The sequence below is a fragment of the Anoplopoma fimbria genome, chromosome 9 (genome assembly GCF_027596085.1).
Source record: "Anoplopoma fimbria isolate UVic2021 breed Golden Eagle Sablefish chromosome 9, Afim_UVic_2022, whole genome shotgun sequence".
In the NCBI taxonomy this organism is placed as follows: Eukaryota; Metazoa; Chordata; class Actinopteri; order Perciformes; family Anoplopomatidae; genus Anoplopoma; species Anoplopoma fimbria.
Genome location: NC_072457.1, coordinates 20,097,915 through 20,115,834, shown reverse-complemented (window position 1 = coordinate 20,115,834; position 17,920 = coordinate 20,097,915). Strand labels below are relative to the sequence as shown.

General features: G+C 42.1%; 1 protein-coding gene across 1 annotated transcript in view; it reads left to right on the top strand.

Moving 5' to 3' along the window:
• Positions 1-699: 699 nt before the first annotated feature.
• The window catches only part of LOC129095745 (ankyrin-2-like), an 82,119-nt gene continuing 64,898 nt past the window's right edge, over positions 700-17,920 (top strand). Inside the window, exons 1-11 of the mRNA XM_054604302.1 lie at positions 700-825; positions 4,571-4,672; positions 12,878-12,976; positions 13,819-13,917; positions 14,047-14,145; positions 14,232-14,417; positions 15,038-15,061; positions 16,194-16,292; positions 16,728-16,826; positions 17,264-17,362; positions 17,605-17,802. Of these exons, the coding sequence (XP_054460277.1) occupies positions 700-825; positions 4,571-4,672; positions 12,878-12,976; positions 13,819-13,917; positions 14,047-14,145; positions 14,232-14,417; positions 15,038-15,061; positions 16,194-16,292; positions 16,728-16,826; positions 17,264-17,362; positions 17,605-17,802 (1,230 nt within the window). The remainder of the gene's footprint in view (positions 826-4,570; positions 4,673-12,877; positions 12,977-13,818; positions 13,918-14,046; positions 14,146-14,231; positions 14,418-15,037; positions 15,062-16,193; positions 16,293-16,727; positions 16,827-17,263; positions 17,363-17,604; positions 17,803-17,920) is intronic.

Here is a 17,920-nt window from a genome sequence, read left to right as displayed (position 1 = left end):
TGTGTGTGTGTGTGTGTGTGTGTGTGTGTGTGTGTGTGTGTGTGTGTGTGTGTGTGTGTGTGTGTGTGTGTGTGTGTGTGTGTGTGTGTGTGTGTGTGAGAGTGTGTTTGAGTGTGTGTTGGGACATGTAGGGAGTAAGCGGATGGGTCTCACTCTCATCATTCAGCAACTCTTTTCAGTCATCATCTTCGTCCCTCATATTTGTGCATATGAATGTGTGAATGGTTGATTTTCAGTTAGCATGTACGGACGTGTGGACCTCTGGGTGATTTGTGTGACAACGTGGAAATCTAGTAGCTGCTTCCTGGCTTGAGGTGGAGAGAAAAAGGGCTGATCTCCTCCTGATCTTTCTCCTCGGAGAACAGAAGACTGAGCAGGATCATTTTTTGGAGCCAATTCATGATTTTTTTTTTTTTTTTTTTACTACGTTTTCCGTTGAGGAGGATTTATTTTAACCATTTAGAACACTGATCGCAGTAACTTTCTGGGCAAGTTCCCAATTAATGTAACTTAGGAACGTGCTTACACAGCGTGAGGCTTCATTACTTTTTTTAATTCATATGGTAAAACACATTTTTTTTTTGTTTAGTGTATGTGTAGTGCTTAACCCTTGTTAGGCGCGATTGAAAGTTAACAAGGAGGAAACTTCAGCACCTAGTGAAACGTTATTTTGAGAGAGAAAGGTAGAAAGGTGAAGTCATGGCCCACGCTGCGGCCCACCTGAAGAAAGCCCGCGAGCTCGAGGCAAATCCGGAGTACAGAGCTCTGGAGAAAGCCAGGGAGAGGAGGAGACGGCAGCGCGAGAAAGCCGAGCGAAAGCGGCTGGTAAAACTCACATCATCCTCTCACAAAACCATACTCACTAGTTTGTGTCGTGTGTCGTGCCTCTAACCATTTTGATTTCAACCACACATACTCTTGTGGGCTTAACATTATACAGAAAGCGTTGGTGGTAGGGCATTGTGTGTGAGAGAGGGTTTGTGGGGGGTTTGCACAGATGTGGATGTGGTTGACCGTCCAGTCTGCTGCTGTTCGCTGTCCTCCCAGATGTTTTCTCATGTAGTGTGAGGGAGATGGAGGATGATGGAGTAGATGACAGATGTGAGAAAGGCTCAAGCTCAGAGAGGGAGGTCACATGCTGGTGCGACCTTGTGGTAAAATATTTGAGATAAAAGAATATGTTGGTATGAAGGACAAGGTCATGGAGAACGAAAAAAAGAAAGTAATGGACGAAGTGGAGTCAAAGAAATGCTGCTCCATGTCCATTATTCCTACATAGTCTGTTTAAATTTTTATATTTTTTCTCCTTTTCATGCAAGTAATAACAGTGATTCTGTGTTGGATGCTGCCAAAACACAAGTGACCTAAACTCAATACTGTGCTTTAAACCTTAAAGGGACAGTTCAACCCAAAATCAAAAATCCATATAACTGTTGTGCTAATTATCACTCTAGAATGTTTTGGTGTGAGTCGCCTAGTTTTATAGATATTGGCTGTTTTAGTGCTCAAAGAGCCCCCCAAAAAATTCAGAAAAACTCAACAGCAATGTCTCTTTCCAGAAGTCATGAACCGGTTACTCAAGCCAAGTGGTTTTATGGTCAACTGTCCCTTTAAGCAAAACGTTGGTTTAACTGTTTTTACATTTGAGGTGATCTGATATACAATTTTAACTGATGCCTGCCAGCCGAACAGATAAACAACTAATCGTTGGGAGTGTCTAATCTTCTCAAAACCTTTGTGAGCAGTTATTAATAGTGATTCTTTAGAGAGGAAATGACCTCTGAAGAGATTAAGTGGCTTAAGTTCCAATGTAAGACGCTGCCACAAACTCTTTATTTCAATGGACCCTGCGTTTAACACTTGCCCTAATAAAATCAATATTGTGCTTGTACTTGGTGTCATCATACAGTACATGAATGTGGTGAAAGAATACCACTAGTAGCCTCATGTTCACATAATTTGCAGTTGCTAATGAAATATCAATGATACTGAGTTGGACACTGTACAGCGTATAATCCAGTATCCTCCATTACATGACCCACTGCAGGTCAAATCCTTTACGGATACGGAGATTACTGCTGGTTCTTAATCAATCCAATCTCATGTTTGTGTGCGTTATCTTGGCAGAGAGACCAACGACACAGCGAAAGCAGACGTTACGTGATGAAAATCCTACAATATAGATTGACAATTATGAAACATAAATGTTTGCAAGTCTAGTATGATGTGCATGTGTGATTATAATCTGAAGAGGCGTATAAACTTGTCATCCAAAGCATGAACCAGTATCTGGAATGTTCTGCAATGTGAACGCTCTTGAGCATGTCTACATGTCAGACATTTTTTACATTCTCCAAATGGTGAAGAATGTTTCAGAATTTGTGTAAGGGGATCTAAGTTCTGTGTTCAGGCTCAACTTCTGTCACTCGGTTTAGACCCTCTGGGTTCCTGGAGAGCACCACAAACACACCATGCAGTCTCCAGCCCGGCTCAAACCCAGCTGTCCCAAACCCAGACCCTGGGTACTCACAGCAAGGGGTTGTGGTCTTCATTGGATAGAGGGTCTTGGAAGGTAAAAATAGCCAAGGCTGGACAGGCAACGAGGGTTCAGGGTGAGCTAGAGGAATAGTAGGCAGTCTGGACCTTGGCAGAAGTATCCAAGACTGAGGAGTTTTTTGCTGGCGAAGGATAAAGAGGCACAGAGACGAGGGAAGAGTGGTGGTAATAGTGAACTAAGTGAGATCCGGCACAAGGCATGGACAAATTTAATGGATTGCAAGATTGATTGATGCGGCCAAACGTCAGGGAAGTGGGTTCGAAAAGGCTTTTACCTGAGGACGCAAAGTGAGAAACTGCAAGGATTGGTCCATATAACACCGTACAGAGAGCGAAGAAGGGCCATAGTTTGTAGGTATAGCTGGGAAGTTATTGACTGATTTGCATCGTAACCATGGGCAACGCAGCAACATGTAAGGCCTGTGGATCAGATAAAACTTTAAAGACCGCTGGGAGTGACATCGATTCAAACCGTCACTCTGACTACTACGGAGCAGCTGACTCTGGATCAGAAGTTGATGATACGCTGGTAAGAGGTGGAGAGAGAAGCGTGGCTCCATCAGCTTTCATGTTTTCACTTACATTGAGGAAGTGTTTAAGGGCGCATATTGTATTAATCTCTTTGCTGCTGGTGAGTGTGTATGTATGTATGTGTGTGTGTGTGTTTGTGTGTGCGTGCGTGCGTATGACCCTTGATCCTGGCACAGGGGCGGGGCCTCAGCCCACACATGTGATGAGGAGTTTGAGTGTGCTGACCTCACAAGTTAACACCCAGTTGTGATTGATTGACACGTTGCCGTCTTAACGCCACTAAAAAGTGATTAAAACTCTCTCAAATCAATAGAGCTAGTGGTCCTCTGCAAAAGTAGTGTCACATTTGTGCAACACAAGAGTAGATGCATACAAGTTTTTTATCTTTGTAATTGTCAATTATTAGTCATTATTGATTAATCAACAGAAAAATAATATATTATTTTGTCTTACTGTTTTTGATAGTAATTTGATATGCATTTTCACGAAATCTTTTAGACAAATTATTGATTAAATCTAAAAACATAATCCCCAGATTAATTCATAATGAGAGCAATTTTTTGTAGCCATTAGTGTACCAGCAGATTTACATCATTGACTGAGATTGGCTTACTTTAATTTGATCATTTTCATGTGTGTATATATTATATATATATATATATATATATATATATATATATATATATTAGCGTGTTTTTCTTTCTTATCACTTAGAAGGCTTTAGATTTCTGTTGAAGTTGATGAATTGCTAGTAAGTTAAACTGTTCAACTGTAACACATCCTCCCTACATGTTGTCAACATTTTTGAGGAGCTCTGTGTGGAACTTGAAATTCTGTGGGTACATGCAGCAAAACATAGTGTGTGTGTGTGTGTGTGTGTGTGTGTGTGTGTGTGTGTGTGTGTGTGTGTGTGTGTGTGTGTGTGTGTGTGTGTGTGTGTGTGTGTGTGTGTGTGTGTGTGTGTGTGTGTGTGTGTGTGTGTGGCAGCTGCTGGTGCAGCTTATGTCTGGCGGTTAAATTTAGAATAGCCTACTCAGACAAAGTATTGATACAAGCAGAAAGTCTTACTTCCATAAAACCACCAAACACTCTCTGAACCCTCTATATCATTAACAGCAATAACAAGCTACTTCCATCTTTCTGAATCGACTTGAATTTTTTAATGCAGCTGTATACTTAAACAGAACTAAGACAAAAATGCGGGGTTGCAAAAAATGAAATCAAAGATCTGTATAAAGATTGGAAATCTCGAAATGGTCTGTCGAAATTTAAATGTTGTTTTTATTTAGGTGCTGGGTAAAAACAAAAGTTTAATACACATTAGTTTTCATACAATTGAACTAACCCTTACTGTGACCATTATACATTCCACCTCCACTAGAAAATACCAGAAGTAAACCTGAATTAATGAAACAGAAAATTTAAACAAATTCTTGAATTCCTGTTCTTAACACTAGCCTCCTTTCTGTGTTCGTCGCTCCAGTCTGACAGTAACACCAGTTTCCTGCGGGCTGCCAGAGCGGGGAACATCGACAAAGTCCTCGACTTCCTGAAAAATGGAGTAGACATCAGCACCTGTAACCAGGTAAGGAAACTTTGATGGCGTTACTTTTTTCTGCCGTCACTCACGCTGTCCTTTGTGTATAGTGTTACAAAACACATTGTAGAACAATGTAGGGTCAAAAGGTCGCGGGAGGATTTAGTCTTTAGTTTTAAGCCCTTTGACTTAAGGATTTGTCAGTCTTGACTTCACATCAAGTCAGCCAGATGATGGCATTTTTATACAAGGAAAACAAGGAGTTTTATGGTAATTTGTTTTAATACATTTCATATTATTCAACAGCAAATATACAACTCCACTAAAGTTTTCTTTTTATAGTTTTGACTGTGTTCGGAATATTGCACACATGCTACTGTCACAGATGTAGGTCGGAGCTGTCAAACCTGCCGTATCTAACCCTCACTCTGCTGTGTCATGGTGGCATCACGCGACCGAGTTGGGTCAGCGCATTCTTTAACATACCAGGCCCCCATCTCAAGAGCATTACTACCCTCACATCTACAATCACTCCCCTCCTCCTCCCTCACACCACACCCTCCAATCTCCGCTGTATAAGACCTGTCTATGTCCCTCTGACAGCTGCTCTTACCCCCCCAAACCCACCCTCACCCACATTCCTCAGAAGAGTGTTGGATTTGGGAGGGTGCAAAAACTTCCCCCTGGATCTCTGTGCAGCTGCCCCCCCCCCCCTATCTGTGTCAATGTGATTTACACAGAAGTCACGAGGTAGCTTAAAGGAGCACGGGGAGAGTGCCTACGTGAGTCTCCTCATATTTTGTCTCATTGCCATTGGCTTTTTGTTATTCTCAGTTTAATAACAACTATTTATACACTGGGCTGTAATTGGCTGACAGACAGGAAGTGGAAGCTGCCCATCTATTTGTTGTCATGGGCACCAGGGGTTTTGTTTTGTGTACCAAACGGGAAGCCTGACTATTGGGGGCTGTAATTCTGAACACACACACACACACACACACACACACACTGTCTCTCTCTCTCTCTCTCTCTCTCTCTCTCTCTCTCTCTCTATCTCTCTCTCACACACACACACACACACACACACACACAGGCGCTCACAGCTCCCTCCCTGCAACAAGAGAGCCCTGCCCTTCATAGTATCCGTCAGATGATCACATTCGAGCCCTTTCCAAGTGCCCAAAAATGCGAGTGACATTTTCATACATATCCCAGTGATGCTTTCACTTTCTGTGTATGGGTGTGACTGTTTCTGAGAAAGAGAGTGGCCAGTATCCTGTAATACAGTAGATGTAATGTATTGGGGAGATAAAGACCACTTCGCTCATTTTACTCAATTAACTCACCACTCAGTCCAGTCCTTGTGTTCCTCTTGCAGGCATGTTTGACAATTTATTGGATCCATTTTTGTGTTGACGGCAGCTGAGGAAACATTTCTACCTGCCATTCAAACGCACTACACTGTGTTATTTTCATGCTGATGGCGGCAGATGCCCCAGATGTCATGCCATTTGAAGCTCAAGGAGATACCAATTCCCACAACCAGCAGAGTGATAGTAGTTGTTGATTCAAAAGTATCATGTAACCTGCGATCAGCAGCAAAATTGCTTCAAAGGAAATGAGTGACAAAGCACTCTACACAATTACAGAACCATTATCTATAATAGTACTCAATAGAGTCAGAGCTCTGATGAGAGCACCCACTGACATGAAATTATATTAATCTAAAATGTTTGGTCTTGTAATGAGAAGTAACAATCAATTAATCTGCAGTGACTTTAAAATTAAGGTTCATATAAGTACAAATTCAAGTTTTTCAGTCAGCTATTAAAAATATTGAATATCACTCGGATAAAATAGTGATCATTTGTTTGCAATACTTGAGCGATTTGGGATTGGTGTTCATATATTAAATTATTATTATATTCCTTTATTGATCCCCATGGGGGAAATTCGGGTGTTGCAGCAGCTCAACTACACAGAAACAGATAATAAATACACATATTATACAATAAAATAAAAATAGAATAAAATAAAAAATAAGAATACAAATTAAAAAATGTACAGTATATCCACATGGGGGGGGGCTGGTCAGCATGATGACAGACTGTGGTCTCCGCTGTTGTTGTACAGTCTGATGGCAGTGGGCACAAATGAGCGTCTGAAGCGCTCCGTCCTGCTCTTTGGCAGAATCAGCCGATGGCTGAAAGAGCTGCCCAGCTGCCACAGTTCCTCATGGAGAGGGTGAGAGGGATTGTCCAGGATGGCTCCGAGTTTGGCCTTCATCCTCCTCTCACCCACTGACTCCAGACTGTCCAGCTCCAGACCCACCACAGAGCTGGCTTTCCTCACCAGCTTGTTGAGTTTGTTGGCATCTCCAGTCCTGATGCCACCACCCCAGCACGCTACAGCGAAGAAGAGGGCGCTGGCTACCACAGACTGGTAGAAGAAGAAGAGGGCGCTGGCTACCACAGACTGGTAGAATGCCTTGAGCAGTTTATTGCACACATTGAAGGACCTCAGCCTCCTCAGGAAGAACAGCCTGCTCTGTCCTTTCCTGTAGAGGGCATCAGTGTTGTGTGTCCAGTCCAGTTTATTGTTTATCTGCACCCCAAGGTACTTGTAGGACTCAACCCTCTCCACTTCCCCTCCCTGAATGAAAACAGGGACAGGGGGTCTTCTGTTCCTCTGGTAGTCCACCACAAGCTCCTTGGTCTTGCTGATGTTGAGCTTCAGGTGGTTGTTGCTGCACCATGTGATGAAGCTCTCAATCAGTCCTCTGTACTCCTCCTCGTTGTCCCTGGTGATACATCCAACAATGGAGGAGTCATCGGAAAACTTTTGGAGGTGGCAGGAACCAGAGTTGAAGCGGAAGTCCGAGGTGTAGAGAGTGAAGAGGAACGGTGCCAGTACAGTTCCTTGGGGTGCGCCGGTGTTGCTGATCACAGACTCAGAGACACAGCCATCCACCCTGACGTACTGTGGCCGGCCTGTGAGGTAGTCTGTAATCCAGGAAGTGGTGTCGGGGTGCAGGTTCATCTCCAGCAGCTTCTCTCTCAGTAGGGAGGGCTGGATGGTGTTGAAAGCACTGGAGAAGTCAAAGAACATGACTCTCACAGTGCTTCCCAGCTTCTCCAGGTGAGAGAGGGCCTTGTGTGTCAGGTAGATGATGGAGTCCTCCACCCCGATGTGTGGCAGATAGGCGAACTGTAGTGGGTCCAGGAAAGCTGTAAGCTGGGTCCTCAGGTGCCGCAGAACCAGTCTCTCCAGGGTCTTCATGACATGTGATGTCAGGGCCACAGGTCTGTAGTCATTAAGACCGCTGGGACGACTCTTCTTCGGCACCGGGACAATGCAGGACGTCTTCCAGATTGTGGGCACCTTCTTCAACCTCAGGGAGAGATTGAAGAGGTGCCTGAGAGGAGCTGCCAGCTGTCCAGCACACGCTTTCAGCAACCTAGGGCTGATGTCATCAGGTCCACTGGCTTTACTCATCTGAAGCCTGGAGAGCTGATGCTGTACCTGGATGGTGGTGAAGGTGGGGCTGGGTGGTGAGGGGGTTTGAAGGGAGCTGTGAGCCCCTGGCCGTGGGTGAACAGTTGTAGGGGGGGATGGGGGGAGTGATTGGCTGTCCTGGTCCACATCTGTGGAGGTGTTGGTCTGAAGAGGGCTAGTGGGTGAGTGGGGGGGCATCCTCTGGTCCTAACAGTCTGAACCTCTAGCTTCACCCATTAAGGGCCACATCAATATTTAAGGCATGCCTCTGGATAAAGTTACTTTTCTATGCAGATGATATTTTACTGTTGCCAAGCAAACCAGAAACTACTGTGCCATGAGGATATATAATTATAAGGGCTTCATCATCAATATTTATCTGGGTTGGTTTAGGATCACCCTGTTCCAAAAATGTTAAAAATTGTCTACTTTAGAGGGAGGTGGATCTAAATGGCTTCCATCTGGGTTGGTTTAGAGATTGGAAAATGATCTTCTCCCTCAGACAGTTATCTAAATCAAATTTATCAGAGACATGAGCTCCTGCTCCAACAATAGAGGAAGAGCTGGTTAAACCCCTCACAATGAAAGCTTTACTTACTCAGAGAGGAATGAGTTTAACTAACAGAAACCCCTATGCTGGCATTAGCTCATCAGACTATACCAAAGGGTCGTCAATACGGTATAATTAGTCATAGACAATAAATTTAAAATATTTTATGTGGAAAGCAGGGTTAATGTTAATGGAAGAGGAAAACATCTACTTTCCTTTAAATAGCTGGTGTCTAAATATAATATACCCAGGAAATAATTTTGGAAATTTATTGAAATAAGAAGATGTATAACAATGGCAGATAGAAAGAAAAATCTTGTTTCTGTTACTATCATTCAGGAGTTATAGCGATCAAGTTGGAAGCTTAGAGGGTGATGACAACCAGATTTCATAATGAGCTTAGACAACAACAATCCACAAAACTATGAGGGCTTTAAGCTTACATGGAAAAAGGTCTAGAAGTCTGGAGGAAAACAGTATCGTCACGGTACTGCATAGCCCAAGACATGCAAACACACCTAATTTCATTCAGAGTACTGAACAGCAATTACTGGACTCCATCAAAAAGGTCAAGGTTGGAGCTTGGGCAGGATGATAGCTGTTGGAGATGCAACAAAGAAAGTGCCTGTTAGTCCACATTGCTTTATGAATGTGACATGGTACACAGCTATTGTCAGACATATCAACAGCAGACTGGAAACAGTTTATTCAGGGGACGCCATTATGCATATTGGGTATCTTACCAATGGAGGCTTATCTGTGCTCACAATTGCGTTCTGGGGTGAAACAAGCTCTTGTAACAGGAAATAGGATAGTGTTGAGACATTAGAGGTCAAAAGAGATAAACCGGCTTCAAAGAATGGAGAGATAGTTTAAGTTTAATCATTAAAAAACACTGTTAGCGATAGCACAGGTCATCCCATTTAACACAATTGTCAGAGTGTGTTACAGTATAATGTACACAGTACAAATTGTTATTTTCTGTAATGTCATCAGGTACGATCCCAAAAAAGGAATCCTAAAATGTATAGAGGTAGAAGTTATTTCATCATTGGTGTTACTTAAGTTTGTAAGACAGCGAGAGACGCCTGAACGTCACCCAGGAACCATGAATGTTGTGATACCGCTAACTGAAGAGTCAGATCCTGGAAAGCTGCAGCAGGGCAGAGGGCTGTCCAAGTCAGTTAAAGAGAAGGAGAGAAAGAGATACTAGCCCTGTGAGTGAGCGTAGTGAGTGAGTGAGATAAACAAAGCACCTTCTTGACAGATAGCTTTAGGCCCCAGTTTTAAAGCAGCGTGACTCTGGGAGCACACAAAATGTTCCATTTAAGCGTGTGTATTTGTGTATGTGAACCGTTTCGTTTCCATTTCCTCACAATGAAAGACTTCCCCCTCTAATCTACCCGAATGTTAATCCTTGATGAGTGATATTACTCTTTTAATCTGCACGCTTTTACATTATTTCCTCTTTTTTTTCCTCCCCTCTGACATTTTGGCCTATAAAACAACAGTAAATGAACGTGACCATTTGTTACCACGTGTGATTAGAACAAAGGTCAGCGGTCAAAGGGATGTGAATATTAATCTGCATTGGACGGGGCTCAACAGTGTTTTCTCCTGCCAGGAAGCATTTCAAACTGCCAGGGATCACTGTGTTGGGCTGGACGTCCATTAGCTAAATGAAGCTTTGACTTGCGGCTCAGAGGGAAAAGAGATTTGGATCAGTTTGTGTGACAGGGCGTGTGTATGTGTGAGTCTGTTGTGGGTTTTGCTTTTCTCTCCTGGAATACATAACGGCTGAGATTTATGATTTACTGGAGTAATGACAATAGAAGCTTTGGCATCGCAAGCTCACAAACCTGATGAGTATTTCTCCATGGAAGAGAATGACGAGCATCTCCAGCTCAGTGCAACCACACCCATCAACCGATGACTGTGGTGGTGGTGTCGATGAAGTCCATGATAGTCCTGAAAGGATTAGTCAGTCTATCCATTAGCTGATTTATGGATAAAAATCTTGATGATTGACTAATTGTTAAATTATTTTTTTCAGGCAGAAATGTCAACGATTTACTGCTAAAAGATGTTCAAATGTGAGTTGTTTTTTTTCTTTTGCTGATGGGCTGGGAGATAATTCAATATGATGATTTATCGCCTTTCAAATGGAATCGTATCATGATGAAATCATATATCGGGATATCCTGATACACCATTACGTCTTCTAAGTTAAAAATAACAAGCTCACTCACATCTCACAGAAAATGTGATCAATCACTGCATGCTAGTTAACATAGTCAGTGTACACCCGGAAATATATGTTTATTGTTCCTCTATGATTTCACTTGAAACTGTCATGTTCGTTCTGCACTTTTCATTTGTAAAGAATTTAAAATCAACACAGGAGTTTGACCATGTGGTTATTTCATATTGACTATTTATTTATTGAAAAACCATGAAACATGCTATATTGAGATATGAAACACTTATATGGTGACAAAAAGATGTCGGCCATATGGCCAAGCACAAATTTTCTAGTAAATACAAGTCATATATTTATTCTTTAGGAACTTTTTGCATAGAGACATATATGTGATGGTGGCTCTCAAGTTGTACCCTTTTAAAACTCATGTCTGTGACACTATTGACCTCACTTACAAACTTTGGCCTCCCATGAATGCCCACTTTTTTTTCTTTTTGAAAGGTTGACATTTTCAGCAGCTCCTATATTTGATTCATGCTTGTGTGTATGTGTGTGTTGTGTCCTACACAGCCCCTATGACTGTGCAGAAACATGACACCCCTTTTGGATGTTTGGCATTTGGCAACTCAGAGAGAGAGAGAGGGGGTGGTGTGTGTGTGTGTGTGTGTGTGTGTGTGTGTGTGTGTGTGTGTGTGTGTGTGTGTGTGTGTGTGTGTGTGTGTGTGTGTGTGTGTGTGTGTGTGTGTGTGTGTGTGTGTGTGTGTGTGTGTGTGTGTGCATGCGTGTTATACGTGCACAAGGGAAGGAAAGAGTAAATGATAGAGGTGTAAGCAACATAACAGCTCCTCTTTAACATCAGTGCCAGGAGAGCTTTCAGAGCCAGGATGCACAGTTCCTCTCTTTAACCCGTCTGATAGAGTCTGCAAAGGGAGGGGGAAGAAGGCAGACAGAGCTTGGATCTAAACCAGGGAGGGTAGAGGAAGGAGGAAGAGTTCTGCTGTTGATGGTCGGAGCTCCATCGCTTCTAAATCCAGCTTAACGCACCATTTCAAAAGGCTAAAGATATTAAAAAAGAGAGCAAAGAAAGACTCACAAAGGGAACTGACAGAAATGAAAGAAGACTGGAAAGAGATTGACGAGGTCACGGTTTAAGATTCTCTCTTAGTTTCAGAGAGCCCCGGCGCAGAATGGCCGAAGAGGAGGACGAGGTGAATCATCCTTCCCTGTGTGTTCATACTTGTCTGTGTTTTGTAAAAATACATCAGCTGTGTTGCGATCGCTGTCAGTGTGGAATACAGTACCTTTTTGGGCGACTGTGGCTCATCACAGTCGCATTCAGACGGTCGGTGATTTGAACCCTAGGTCCGCTTGTCTATGTCGATGTGTCCTTGGCAAGACACTTAACCCCAAATTGCTTGTGTAGGCTGTGCCGTATGGGTACGAGTGTTCGATAGTCCTGATGGGCAGCTGGCATCTTGCATGGTAGCCCCTGCCATCAGTGTATGGATGTGTGTGAATGGGTGAATGACATGTAGTGTGAAATTGCTTTGATTGGTCAGAAGAGTAGAAAAGCGCTATACAACTACAAGTCCATTTACCGTTCTCGTGTTTAATTGGCTGGATTGTTGATCTTCCGAAACAGTTAAGAAAAAGCATCATTTTTCTTTCTTTTGTTCAGTTTTTTTGCAAGTCATCCTCGAATGAACAGAATTAATTTTATCAACATGTGATATTTATTTAAATGTTGTTTTTAAATGCATATCTTACAAACGATAAAAAAAAAAAATTCTTATCCTTATGTTCTTCTCACCCCGTATAACATTGTTCCAATGTGATTTTTTCAACTACACAGTAACATCTGTAGAATTTATACCTTATAAAGTAACAAGACAGACGTGATGTGCATGCTTGTAATGTAATTGCACCGCTCAGTTATGCAATAATCACTTGGACCCATTTGCTTTCTCAAAGCCTTATGTTGGTGTTTCCTTTTTGTTTTTCTCTCCAGAACGGTCTGAACGCACTGCATCTGGCAGCGAAGGAGGGACACCAGGATTTAGTGGAGGAGCTGTTGGACAGAGGAGCGCCTGTCAACTCTCCCACCAAGGTACATAATTAATTCATGTTATGTTAATTATTATCAAATATACAGATACGAACAGATCACAGTTTGACCTTAACATGGGGGGAAAAAAGAAAGGAGAGAGGGATGATAGTGAAAAGCTGGTTGACAGATAGAGAAAGAGGGAGATGACGGGAAGAGGTGCACATGAATGTAAGTAATATATGGTGGTATCAGTTGTACATGAATCACTGCTCCTCTCTTGAACTGTGGAACTCGATTCTCAAGTGTGTCCGTGGACCTGAGGATGATTTAGGAGGGAGAAAGTCACGTGAAAAATAGTTTATTTTTGTAACTTTTATAAACTCACAATATCCTAGTCCAACATGAATTTTGGATTATTTATTTTCGAATTCCAAATTGCTTCCTTGTTTAATTTACATCGACATTACGACAACATTTTAAATCAGTTTTGTTAAGTCACAGTGTGTCCTGATTAGATGTTCTGCCTTTACTGGGAAGAAGAGAGAGGGATGAGGGAGAGTGTGAGGATAAGCTACTTGGCAAGTTGTCCGTTGTGTGACTCTGTTGATGTCTAATGTGTCAGGTTTAACAACTAGCAACAGTAAACGGCCGCAAAAGAATCTAACACCCTGCTGCCCGTGTCCTTGGATTGCCATGAACTTTGAATCGGTCAGTTAGTATTGAAAAAAAACAAGATTAAAACATATGTCTCTGTGTTATCAATTTGTATAATTTGTTTTGTAAGGTGGAGATTTTGATAGATGTTTGCAACCCTTTTTCAGCAGCTCTAAGGTGTTTATACCCACACAGGATGGACACTGGCCTGGTGGCATTAACCCTGTTTTTATTTATTTTCTCTGCAGAAAGGAAACACAGCCCTCCATATTGCCGCATTGGCCGGACAAAAAGAAGTAGTCCGACTACTGGTGAAGAGAGGAGGAGACGTCAACTCTCAGTCACAGGTGAGAAGCTTCGTAATCATCAAAAGCTATCAGAAAATGTATTAAAAATGTGCAAAACATCAATGGCGAACATATGATCGAACAATATATGTGTGTGCAAGTACGGGCTGTGTGCATTTGCCTCTACAGAATGGCTTCACTCCACTCTACATGGCAGCCCAGGAGAATCACTTGGAGGTGGTGCGATACATGTTGGAAAATGAAGGGAACCAAAGCATTGCGACAGAGGTACGAATATCCTTATTTTCTTAAACTTGTTCTCCAAATTGATTGTATTAATTGTTCCTTGCTTATTCTTCTCCCCTTTCCTCCAGGACGGCTTCACTCCTCTGGCCATCGCCCTCCAGCAGGGCCACAACTCGGTGGTCTCCCTGCTGCTGGAGCACGACACCAAGGGTAAGGTCCGCCTCCCGGCCCTGCACATCGCCGCCCGCAAAGACGACACCAAGTCGGCGGCGCTGCTGCTCCAGAACGACCACAACGCCGACGTCCAGTCTAAGGTGAGTTTAGTTTGTTTCTGCACTGAACTTTTGCTCTGGTTTATGCTCTTAGATGCTTGTTTAAGAAAGGAGATGCACTTATGACTTCTGGTGACTAGTAGTTCTCTTGAATACCTATGTTGAATACACTTATTGTAAGTCGCTTTGGATAAAAGCGTCTGCTAAATGACTGTAATGTAATGTAATGTAATGTAATGTAATGTGAGGGAGGGGTGAAATGGATGGAGGGGAGGAGAAGTGGTGGAGGAGGAGTTCCAAGATGGGAGTTGAGGGATAAATGAAGGGAGAATAGGAACAGTGAGCTGGGGAGATAGTAATTACAAAATGGGAGAGAAAAAACAGGAAGTGTGTGTTAATGCATCTAACTGAATGGATGTTTTTTCATGTCGACAGTTTTATTTATTTTATCGATTATTTGCCTGCCGTTTAGTAATATGATAATATTGATGGACAGAGCCTCTCTCAGCGGGCTTTGTTGTTTGCCTCCATGTCTTCTTTTTTTTGTGTGACCTCATAATCTCACCCTGTGTTTAATGTGATTGTTGTGATAAACCCCTTTCCTTAACAACCCTACATCCTATTCCCCCCCCCCCCTCTCTCTTTCAATGCGTCCCGACCAGATGATGGTCAATAGAACCACGGAGGTATACAGACTCTATCACCTCTTCATTTAATTCCCTTTTTGTCACTTTTCTGACCTTCTTTCAGCTCTTTTGTCCTGATCTGTCCCTCGTTTAATGAGGACTTAAGATGTCCTGCATGTCAGAATGATGTGCCATTCAATATGATGACTATGCTGCTCTACACACTCCTGCATGGCTGACAGCAAAATACATTGTGTTGTATCAACAGATCCCCAGGGAATGTTAATGTGTATTGCATTTGAATTATGAATTTATTTTTGTTTTTGAATTAATGATTCTCTCTCTGTATGTATTAGCGTTACAGATTTTGATACTTGACAGAAGCACTTTAAGCATTCCAATTACATTTACACTTTTTTTATTCACTGCTTTTTCTGTGCAAAACCTGCAGTATGTGTACTTGATAGCACATTGATAGCATTGCTCTGAAACACGTTGTTGATCTTTAAGTAAACTCTGTTTCTTAATTAAATTGCACCATCAGAATGGGAAGGTAAGGAGTGAACCCACTTAACTAACTGTGTACTCTAGATGTTTTATTTATATATATATATATATATATATATATATATATATATATATATATATATCATATATAAATGTCCATTTGTCCGTCCAAGCAGATAAACATAGTGCATATATGCTTTGTGTATTTCAGTTTTGTTTTTTAATGTCTGTTACGTTGTTTTTTGGTATTCAAAAACCAAAGTGCTTTGATTTGATTTCACCACTTGTTTTGGGGCTTTTCTTAGCAAGCATGGCAGAGTTGCAGGGTTTTTGCATGCATTATGTATTGCCTGTGCTATTTCCGGGGTATGCAAAAAAAAATTATGCTGCTTCCTTTGCCAATGTGTGTAGTTTCTTTTTTCAGCATGCCGCCTCATCGTATCACTGCATCAGTAGAGGCAGGTTTCTTTCTGATAACTGCCACAGAAAATCTGATCTGTCTTTCTTGCTTTCATTTGTTATTTTTGTCTTTCATCTCATTTCATCTAACTTTGCTCTTCTTTTGCAACTTTTTTCCTCACTTGCTGTTTCAACCTATCTTGCATTTTCTTCCCTTTTTGTCCTATTTTCCTTTTCCTTTCCATCTCATTCTCTCCTCCCCTTCCTCCCTTCTTGTCTCAAACAGAGTGGGTTCACCCCTCTGCACATCGCGGCTCACTATGGTAACGTGAATGTCTCCACCCTGTTGCTGAACAGAGGAGCCGCTGTGGACTTCACAGCCAGGGTATCACCACATTTTAACAAATCAAGGCATTTTCTGTACTGTACTGCTGTCTATACTTGACATTTGTGTTTCCCATTTTAGGCTCCTAGAGCAGTGTGTTTTTACCATTTAACTTTCCATATATCACAAGCCTTTATTTACAGTATTTCTACTTAGCCTGTCAGAGGTTGCATTCTTTTGATTCGTCCATGAAGTTAGTTTCAGTACCTTTTAGATGAATTTGGATAGTTGGTAATGTAACAATCTACTTTTAAACCAACCACTATCTACTAGATCAAAACCATGCAAACTATTATTAAAACAGATTGTAGGACTTTCCCTGTGATGCGGAATTGGAATGGGATTTGAATATTTTTGCTGTGCAAGTTGTACAGTATTTTTTGGTGATGCTTCTTTCTCCTAACTTTCCTTTTGTTTCCTTGCCTGCCCTGTCAGAATGGGATAACGCCTCTCCATGTGGCCTCCAAGAGAGGCAACACCAACATGGTGGCCCTGCTGTTGGACCGAGGGGGTCAGATAGATGCTAAAACCAAAGTGAGACTATTATTTGAATTGTTGACATTAGCTTCTCTTAAATAGTCAAAATTCTGCATCCATCCCATAGTGACTGCTTAAAGGGACAGTTCAACCCTAAATCTCACTTGTAGTGCTATTTATCAACTAGATTGATTAGGTGTGTGTGCTGTGGTTGATAAAAAAGTTCCTACATGAAACTGCTCACAACAAGGTCCTTGGATTTTCTTGGCTAACCAGGTCATGTATTGTTGAAAGATAACTTACTTACAAAATAAAAATGTAATTTTGGCCCTTTGAGCACCTACTTCAGGTAAGAGGACAAATATGTTGTTTTGATTTTGAGGTGAACTGTCCCTTTAATAGAGTCTACCAACCATTTGTCATTTGCCTTTTATTGTAAGTAGTAGTGTGTATTTATGTGTTTGTCTCAATGTGCGTGTGTGATTGTCTTGCAGGACGGGCTGACCCCCCTTCACTGTGCAGCCAGGAGTGGACATGACCCTGCAGTGGAAATTCTGTTGGAGAGAGGAGCTCCCATCTTAGCCAGAACCAAGGTAGTGTATTCAATTACTGGATCATCATACCCCACAATTCTTCCCCACTGAATAAATGTTACATTTTTGCTCCAGGACGCAGTTGTGCCGCAAACAAAAAATATCAGGCTTCAGCATATTTCACCTTAAAAGCACTTCATATATTTTGCTTGTGTTTTCTCCTCCTTTTGCTTCTCACCTCTGACATGCCTTTTCTGACCTCTTGCATCGACCCCCGCGTCGTCACTTTCCTCCTCACGCAGAACGGACTGTCGCCGCTGCACATGTCGGCCCAGGGAGACCACGTGGAGTGTATGAAGCTCCTGCTGCAGCACAAGGCACCGGTCGATGACGTCACACTGGACTACCTCACAGCGTTGCACGTCGCGGCTCACTGCGGTCACTACAGAGTCACCAAGCTTCTGCTGGACAAGAAGGCCAATCCCAATATCAGAGCTCTGGTAGGGGTTTACAGATATATATATACATATATATAAATATATATACATATACATGCAGGTAGATGATACAGAGCTAGGGAATGATTCCTATAATACCTGTCAAATTATACTAAACAAA